The sequence below is a fragment of the Cebus imitator genome, unplaced genomic scaffold, assembly GCF_001604975.1.
Source record: "Cebus imitator isolate Cc_AM_T3 unplaced genomic scaffold, Cebus_imitator-1.0 Scaffold404, whole genome shotgun sequence".
Lineage (NCBI taxonomy): Eukaryota > Metazoa > Chordata > Mammalia > Primates > Cebidae > Cebus > Cebus imitator.
In genome coordinates this window covers 1,216,325-1,225,086 of record NW_016107719.1, presented here as the reverse complement: position 1 = coordinate 1,225,086, position 8,762 = coordinate 1,216,325, and the positions used below count along the sequence as shown (strand labels likewise).

Here is an 8,762-nt window from a genome sequence, read left to right as displayed (position 1 = left end):
CATCTCCACCGCTCATGTCTACATGTGGGTTTCCTAGGAAGTAGTGGCTGCTCGGGTCAAGGGAGGGGTGGCAGGGGCCGAGGGCTGGGACCACCAGCAAGCTGCCCTCAGGCGGCCTGGACACAGCACCCTTTGTTCTGCCCCCTCCCCCCCAACATTCCCAGGCACAGGCGTGGATTAGCTTCATCCTGGAGAAAGCTGCCGGCCCCTCCTGGAATGTGGCCTGCAGGGGTGGGGGCAGATGAGGCACTGAGGTGATTAGAACTGCTTGGGTCTCTCCAGGACAGGGCTGTGCCCCCAGCACCAGGCTAGGACTCCCTGGGCAGGGTCTCTGTGTCCCCCATCCCAGGCTCCAGGAGGTGGAGGGGCTCTCTTCTTGCCTCCTGGACTGGCTGGGGACAGAGATCCCACCGCAGAGGCCCCAGCCTGGCCTGGGGCTCCCAGTCTCTTCTCCCCTCCTGGACAAAAGCCTCTTAGCAGGGGTGGGGGTGGAGGGGGCACACACGCTAAGCCCCAGGCCTAGGGGAGGGAGCGTCAGGTGGGAGTCAGCCAGAGGCTCAGCCCAGGCTGGTGGGAAGCTGGGGCGTCTGCAGCCCTCATCCGGGTAAGCTTCACAGGGAGCCTTGACGGTGGCCCCTCCCTGCAGGCCTCAGGAGATGTGAGGCTGGACCCCCCCCAAACCCACAAGGCAGGCTCAGGTGAGTGTGGGGTGAGGGCTGCCTGGGATGACCCTCCTGTCTCCACCTTCAAGTGGCTGCCCCTTTGACAAGAGGACAACAGGCAGGAAAAGCCACAAGTAGGTCCTAGTGAAGGAGGGGCAGAGTTCCGGATACCCTGGGGGTGGCTGGCACTGCTCAGTGCCAGGAGGGACACTCCAGGCAGGAGGGGAGGAGGCTATCGCCAGCCCCAGGCTCCTGGTGCACCTGTCTCTGAGTCCACCCTCCTCATCTGTTATGGGGGCGCTTGTAGCCACTGCGAGAGTCCTGGGTGGAGCCCCAGGAATGAGACAGGCTTTGGAGCTATTCTCTGTACACGGAGGGGCTGAGGTTTGGAGGACAGGCCTCTCTCTCAGTGCTCCTAAGGGCGGCACCTGTCTGGCAGAAGCCAGAGACTTGACCCCTCTCCCCCAAGATTCCCAGCTGGCCTGGGGGTGATCAATCACCCATCTTACATCTGAGGAAACAGGTCCAGAGAGGGGAGGGGACAGGCCCAAGTCAGGAGTGAATCCATGGCTGAGCTGGGAGGCATGGGAACTCAGCTCCCCCGGCTGATATCTGCTGAAGGTGGCTTTTGTTCCCTTAGTGTTCTAATGACAATAGTCATTTCTGATCACGGAGAAACAGGAACATGATGCAAGGCTAAAGAGGAAACACTCCACCACACGGGCCCTTTCCAGAGGCACCTGGCCCGCTGTGTTTCTTCCGTTATACCGGAGACCCTCCGGCATACAGGGCGACTTTGGCGCTGGACGCCCACCTCCAGGCGCACACCTGCAGCCCGAATCTCCGCTTCCCCACGCCTTCCACCTGAGGTCCCGAGGGGCCAGCAGTGTTCTCCAGAGGGAGCCTGTCCGAGGTGCAGAGTCAGGTGGGACCAGTCGTCCTCCCGTTGTCCTTCAGCGTCCTTTGCAGGAGAAGGAGACTTGGGGTGAGAATCCTACCTTCGTTTCCCCTTTTGGTTCCGTGACCTGAGCCACGCTCACGTGGGTAGCCCTGTGTCTCAGTTTCCCCATATACGTCTCCATCCGCCTCCTTCTCTGGGCTTCCGGCCCAGCCACTCCCTCTTGTCCCCGCCCCCTCCCAACAGAGGCAGAGATGGGCGCTGGCGGCCCCCGGCGGGGCGAGGGCCCTCCAGACGGCGGCTGGGGCTGGGTGGTGCTGGGTGCCTGCTTCGTGGTCACTGGCTTCGCCTACGGCTTCCCTAAAGCCATCAGCGTCTTCTTCCGCGCGCTCATGCGCGACTTCGGCGCCGGCTACAGCGACACGGCCTGGGTGTCCTCCATCATGCTGGCCATGCTCTACGGCACGGGTCAGTGTCCCCGCCCGGCCCTCCGGCTCCCCGGGGCCCCTGGGATCCGGAACCAGGAGACACCCGACCCCCTGAGCATCCCCTTGACCCTCGGGGCGGCCTTGGAAATCCCCCTCCTTCCTGTGGAAACCCTGGCATCAGAAAGAGGGGAAGGGAGGGCGGTAGGGGATCAGCGGCCAGAGGCGGGACCGGCCCTGGGGGCTGCCCTGAGAGCTCAGAGGGCCCCTTCTGAGACCCACACCCGCCCATTGTAGAGGTGGGGAAACTGAGGTCTACAGAAACACCCGTCCTCCCCGCAGCCCTGACCACCTGTAGGTGGGGGCTTGCTGGAGTTCCCATCCTGGGAGGCGGGGCTGCGGGGGAATCCCAGGCTGTGCCTGGGCGAGACTTGGAGGCTGTGAAGGTTAAAGGGGTGTGGAAGCCACCCCTCTGCTTGGAGTCTGGGTTCTCAGGAGGGGTGGGGATGGGGTGCTCTGGCCAGGACACTTCCTTGCCCTCGCAGGGTGCTGTCCCTTTGGCCTGTCCCCTCCAAACTGTGTGACCTTTGCCAGACAATTCCCTCCTCTCTGGATTCCTGAGCCAGAGGTGACCTTATTTCTTAGCGGACTCAAGCCATCCCAGGGCTCGGGTGGTGACCCTGCCCTGCCCACAGGCCCCGTGTCCAGCATCCTCGTGACCCGCTTTGGCTGTCGCCCGGTGATGCTAGTGGGTGGGCTGCTGGCTTCTGCGGGCATGATCCTAGCTTCCTTCGCCACGCGCCTCCTGGAGCTCTACCTGACCGCTGGGGTGCTCACAGGTGAGGGCCCCCTGGTCTTCTCCCTGCGGGGTTGGGGGTCGGGGGCGCTTGCTGCAAGATCTGTCCTCGGTTGCCCCACGAGGGACGGTCTTCGAAGTCCCTCGGCTGGGTTCCCGGGTCTACTGGATTCCCGGTCTCCCGGGCTCCCGGGCTCCCGGGTCTGCCCGCCCCGTCGTGGCCTGGCCCCTCCCTCCTGCGGGTGCCGGGGAGGGGCTCCCCGGGGACCCCGGCACAGCGCCGCCTTGCCCGCAGGCCTGGGCCTGGCCCTCAACTTCCAGCCGTCACTCATCATGCTGGGGTTGTACTTCGAGCGGCGGCGGCCCCTGGCCAACGGGCTGGCGGCGGCGGGCAGCCCCGTGTTCCTGTCCGCCCTGTCGCCGCTCGGCCAGCAGCTGCTGGAGCGCTTTGGCTGGCGCGGCGGCTTCCTGCTGCTCGGCGGGCTCCTGCTGCACTGCTGCGCCTGCGGGGCTGTCATGAGGCCGCCCGGGCCGGGCCCGCGACCGCGCAGGGACAGCGCCGGCGACCGCGCGGGGGATGCTCCGGGCGAGGCGGAGGCGGACGGCGCGGGGCTGCAGCTGCGCGAGGCGCCCCCCAGGGCCCGGCCCCGCCGGCGCCTGCTGGACTTGGCTGTGTGCACCGACCGCGCCTTCGCCGTGTACGCCGTCACCAAGTTCCTGATGGCGCTCGGGCTGTTCGTCCCCGCCATCCTGCTGGTGAACTACGCCAAGGACGCGGGCGTGCCCGACACCGACGCCGCCTTCCTGCTGTCCATCGTGGGCTTCGTGGACATCGTCGCGCGGCCGGCGTGCGGCGCCCTGGCGGGCCTGGCGCGTCTGCGACCGCACGTCCCATATCTCTTCAGCCTGGCCCTGCTGGCCAACGGGCTCACGGACCTGAGCAGCGCGCGCGCGCGCTCCTACGGCGCCCTCGTCGCCTTCTGCGTCGCCTTCGGCCTCTCCTACGGCATGGTGGGCGCGCTGCAGTTCGAGGTGCTCATGGCGGCTGTGGGTGCGCCCCGCTTCCCCAGTGCGCTGGGCCTGGTGTTGCTCCTGGAGGCCGTGGCGGTGCTCATCGGACCGCCCTCTGCCGGTGCGCCCCGAAGGAAGAGGGGTGGCGAAGCCTAGTGCCCCTCAGACGGAAGGAAGCTTCCTCCCTGTCTGAGATGGAACTTTCAGGGATGAGGGGAAGGGGCAGCCGGTGGGCGGACTCCTTGGCCAGTTAGTTCCTCCTCCATGCCAGACCACCTGCTCTGGGCGAGGTCAGAAAAGCAAAGGAAGGTGCAGGGAAGAAAGCAACACTGACACTGGCCGGGTCCGCCATCCCAAGCAGTTGGCATAAGGCCGTCTGAAGTGCAGGTGCTTAATCTCATGTTGCAGATGAGGAAACTGAGGCACAGAGGCTTAGCATAAGTTGCAGTCCCAGAATGAGAGCCTCAGTGTGCCTGGTGCTAAATGCCCATGCTTTTAGAACGCTGCGTCTGGGTGCTTTAGTTTCCCCAGCCTCCAAGGGTGACTCGAATGGGGACAATATCTTTGGGAAACCCCAGAGTGGGGGTGCTCAGCGGGCAGATGGGAAGAAGGAGTGGTGCTGGTGTCTTTCACTGTGCAGAGGGTCTGCTGGCATGTCACTGTCACCTTTACAAAGTCATCATTATGAGGGTGGTCAGGGAGGGCTTCCTGGAAGATCCCCCAGGTAAAGGCACAGCATGGACAGGCAGGGTTTGTTTGGGGAACAGTGTCTTTATGCAAGCGAGTCAGGAACCAAAGTTGGAAAGGTGTGAGTGGGGGACATGAGGGTCTTCCTGGGTTGTCAGGTTATCTGGAAACAGCAGGAAGCCTGCCCTTGAGTCCCAGAGGCCAGAGGGCCGTGGGATGGGACAGTGAAGTGGGGTCGCAGGCTGCACTGAGATGGGATGAGCTGCCTGTCCTTTCTCCAGGGCTGGGCTAGCCGAGCGCCCTCCCCAAGCTCTGTCCAGTGAGAAGGGCAAAGTCCCTGAGTCAGTGTGTGGGCAGCCCACAAAACCAGCTGCCCAGGACTCAAGAAACTGTCTTCCATTACTTGTGTGAATCGGGGTGGAATGGGGAAAATATCTGCAATTAACAGATTTTCCTAGTGGCTCATGCTTGTAATCCCAACACTTTGGGAGGCTAAGGCAGGAGGACCACTTGAGGCCAGGAGTTTGAGACTTGACAGGGCATCATGGCAAACTCCTGTCTCTACCAAACAAAGCAAAACAAAAATTAGCTGGGCATGATGGTATGCACCTGTGGTTCCAGCTACTCAGGAGGCTGAAGTGGGAGGATGGCCTGAGCCCAGGAGGTGGAGGTTGCAGTGAGCCAAGAATGTACCACTATACTCTAGCCTGGGCAATGGAGCAAAACCCTGTCTCAAAAGAATAAAAAATTCCAGGGCCGGGTGCGGTGGCTCACACCTGTAATCCCAGCACTTTGGGAGGCCGAGGTGGGAGGACTGCCTGAGTTCACAACCAGCCTAGGCAACATGGTGAAACCCCGTTTTGTACTAAAATACAAAAAATTAGCCAGGCATGGTGGCCTGTGCCTGTAGTCCCAGCTACTTGGGAGGCTGAGGCAGAATTGCTTGAACCCCTGAGGTGGAGGTTGCAGTGAGCCAGGATCATGCCGCTGTACTTGAGCCTGGGGACAGAGTGAGACTCTGTCTCAAAAAAAAAAAAAAGAATAAAAAATTCCTGAGGCCAGGTGCAGTGGCTTACACCCATAATCTCAGCACTTTGAGAGGCCAAGTCAGGAGGATCCCTTGAGCTCAGGAGTTAAAGACTGGCCTGGGCAACATAGCAAAACCCCATCTCTAAAAAACAGTAAAAGAGAGAGAGACTTTCCTGAGTATGAAAGTAGTGTGTGCAAGTGATAGAAGCCTTGAGAAATAGAAAAGGTAACGAGTCACCGGCCCGCAAGCCCTGCCTGTGCCGATGAGAGCTTGGTCTGAGGTGCTCATGGGCCTCCTGGGACAGAGAGGTAGGAGGACTAAGCCAAGTCCCTGAGGACCAGGGCGTTTACATGGAAACAGCAAGAGGCGGAGGCCCCCAGGAGGGCAGAGCTAAGCCCAGGGCCCCCTCCCTGCTCCCACCCCAGATGCCCCACTGCCAAGCAAGTCACAGGCCACTATTTTGGTGAGGCATCCCCTCAACCCTCTGATTAGCCAGGTGTGGTGGCATGCACCTGTAGTCCCAGCTACTCAGGAGGCTGAGGCAGAAGAATCACTTGAGCCTGGGAAGTGGAGGTTGTAGTGAGCCAAGATGGCGCCTGTCTCAAAAAAAAATAGACATGAAATCTATTTCCTCTATGCATTTATCCTCCTCTGCTGGCATGTCACACCTCCTCATTTTTTTTTTTTTTTTTTTTGAGACTGAGTCTCGCTCTGTTGCCCAGGCTGGAGTGCAGTGGCACGATCTTGGCTCACTGCAACCTCCACCTCCCTGGTGCAAGTGATTCTTCTGCCCCAGCCACCATAGTGGCTGGGACTACAGGTGCGTGCCACCACGTCCGGCGAATCAGAGGGTGGAGGGGACGCCTCACCAAAAGCCCCATATCACTTAGGCAATTGAGGTACAGGAAGAGCAAGTGACATTTTTCAGGTTTCAAATGGCAAAATCCACAGGGGTTTTACACCTATAAAACAGGAATAAAGAGTGGGCATGTGTGTGTCACCATGAGCCTCACCAAGTCAGTGGCACCACCCTTGACCTGAGAATGCAGGGAAGTGAGGGGGGGACCCCACAGATTCTTACCTCTGCCTCCCGTCCCCCTCCCCAGGCCGCCTGGTGGATGCATTGAAGAACTACGAGGTCATCTTCTACCTGGCCGGCTCTGAGGTGGCCCTGGCCGGGGTCTTCATGGCTGTCGCCACCAACTGCTGCCTGCGTTGTGCTAAAGCTGCCCCGTCAGGCCCAGGCACTGAGGGCGGAGCCAGTGACACTGAGGACGCTGAGGCCGAAGGGGACTCTGAGCCCCTGCCTGCCGTCGAGGAGGAACCCAGCAACCTGGAGGCCCTGGAGGAGCTGAGCCCTCGGGGCGGGCCTACGGAAGCAGAGGTGGAGGCAGGGCCAAGCCTGGCAGCCGAGTCTGTGTAATTCAGGGTGCACTGGGTGGTGTGGTCCAGTGACTTGGGAACGTGGCCTCCTGCCTCAGAGGGCCTGGTATGCTGGGAGGCTGGCCTGGGGTGGTCACTCCTGGGGTCCACGTCTGGGCTCCAATTGATCCCCTGGGTGTCCGGGAACTGCCTCCCTCATCTGTTCCACAAGCCCCGCCAGGCCCCAACCCATCACCTGTGAAGCCGCTATGGAGCAAAAGGACATTGTTGATAAAGCTCAGCTGAACAACAGAAGGTTCTGTTCCTGCGCCTCTGCCCAGGATCTGGCTGCCACCTGAGTTGGGGGACAGGGAGGTGGGAGGGAGTCTGGGAGGTTCTCTCTCCAGGGCCCCTAAGCTGGTTTCTAGGCGGGCAGCGTTGGGAGGAAGCGTCAGAGATGGATGAAGAGAGACCCATCATTCCCAGGTGTCTCTACAGACAGCTGGATGGGCACGGGGCTGGGTGGGCACAGGGCTCAGGGACACTGAGCCCAGCCCCACTTCTCAAAGCTGTCTGCCGAAGCCTCCCTTGCCGGCATCTGCTGTTCCCCATGGAAGGGATGAGGGGTTGGGAGCAACGGGCTCAAGGTTGGGGGCTGCTTGCAGGCGGTGGGGGGTGGCGAGCAGTCTAAGGATCAGGGTCGGTTTGAATCCCAGTCTGGCTGCCTTCTCTGCTCACTGGAGGCTGAGCACACGACTCCACCCCCGTGGGTCCTGGGGACGGTGGGGCCAGGCGCTCAGTAATGGCATGGGCCCTGTTGTCTTCCACGAGGTGGCCATCCCTCACCTTCCCAGAAGGCATCTGTTCCCCTAGAGAATAAACCTGGGTATCCAGGGCAAGGGGCTTTTGCTCTAGACACTGTGCTGGCAGCCTGGTCATCTGCTGACTCCAGCACCTGCCTTCTCCCCACGGAGTGTCCCAGGATCTCCCTCGTGCTTTGACATCTGACCTGCACTTGGGTCCAGGTGCACAAATCTGGCAAGCCGAGATCTGTTCCCTCTACGTATTTATCCTCCTCCCATACATCACACTCCCTTTTTTTTGGGGGGGGGGTGCAGAATCTCACTCTGTTGCCCAGGCAGGAGTGCAGTGGTGCAATCTCAGCTCATTGCAACCTCTGCCTCCCAGGTTCAAGCGATTCTCCTGCCTCAGCCTCCCAAGTAGCTGGGATTACAGGTGCCCATCACCACGCCTGGCTAATTTTTGTATTTTTGATAGAGATGGGGTTTCACTATATAGGCCAGGCTGGTCTCAAACTCCTGACCTCGTGATCTGCCCACCTTGGCCTCCCAAAGTGCTGGAATTACAAGTGTGAGTCACCACACCCCCTTTCTTTGCCTCCCTTCAAATCATGAGTGTGAACAGGCCCCTGCAGAGGAATCTGCCTTCCCTCTGTAAACTCCCCTCACCTTCCAGCCCAGCCCACGATGACCCTTCCCCACTGGTCCCTACAGGCCCTCATTTTCCATTCAGGCCCCAGGAAGGTCTGGGGAGCCCCGCAGATGCCTGGCTGGCTTCTGCTTATACTGCCTGGGGCTTCCTCTGCGTCACTAGAGCAGCAACTGTGTTTGACTTTATTTAGCCAACACTTAAGAGCGCTTGCTCTGTGCCAAGCCCTGTTCTAAGCCCTCTCCAGATGTTCATTTAATCATCCTAACAAGCCATTGAGGTAGGTATCATACTTCAGATAGGGAAACTGAGGCCCAGGGAGGTCAGGAACTAACCCAGGCTGTCAGTTCCAGCCTGTGCCCTCAACCTCCACTCTGGCTGTCCCCTTCTGGGAGGGGACCCAGGTGGGCTCCTGGTGACAGCCGGCCCTTCCTCCATGCAC

At 60.7% G+C, this 8,762-nt stretch overlaps 1 protein-coding gene across 1 annotated transcript; it reads left to right on the top strand.

Annotated features, from left to right (window-relative positions):
• The first annotated feature begins 499 nt into the window (after window positions 1-499).
• Window positions 500-7,183, top strand: SLC16A8 (solute carrier family 16 member 8). Its single transcript, XM_017508965.2, has 6 exons — window positions 500-698; window positions 1,320-1,647; window positions 1,807-2,028; window positions 2,681-2,824; window positions 3,077-3,913; window positions 6,616-7,183. Exons 3-6 carry the CDS (start codon window positions 1,815-1,817, stop codon window positions 6,930-6,932), a joined length of 1,512 nt encoding a protein of 503 aa, XP_017364454.1. The 5' UTR covers window positions 500-698; window positions 1,320-1,647; window positions 1,807-1,814; the 3' UTR covers window positions 6,933-7,183.
• Window positions 7,184-8,762: the final 1,579 nt, after the last annotated feature.

Excerpts from the sequence above, each read along its gene's own strand:
- SLC16A8 (XM_017508965.2), top strand. The coding sequence starts at position 1,815 with ATGGGCGCTGGCGGCCCCCGGCGGGGCGAGGGCCCTCCAGACGGCGGC. Across the intron at positions 2,029-2,680 it reads GGCCATGCTCTACGGCACGG|GCCCCGTGTCCAGCATCCTC; the intron begins GTCAGTGTCCCC and ends CCCTGCCCACAG. Across the intron at positions 3,914-6,615 it reads CATCGGACCGCCCTCTGCCG|GCCGCCTGGTGGATGCATTG; the intron begins GTGCGCCCCGAA and ends CCCCCTCCCCAG.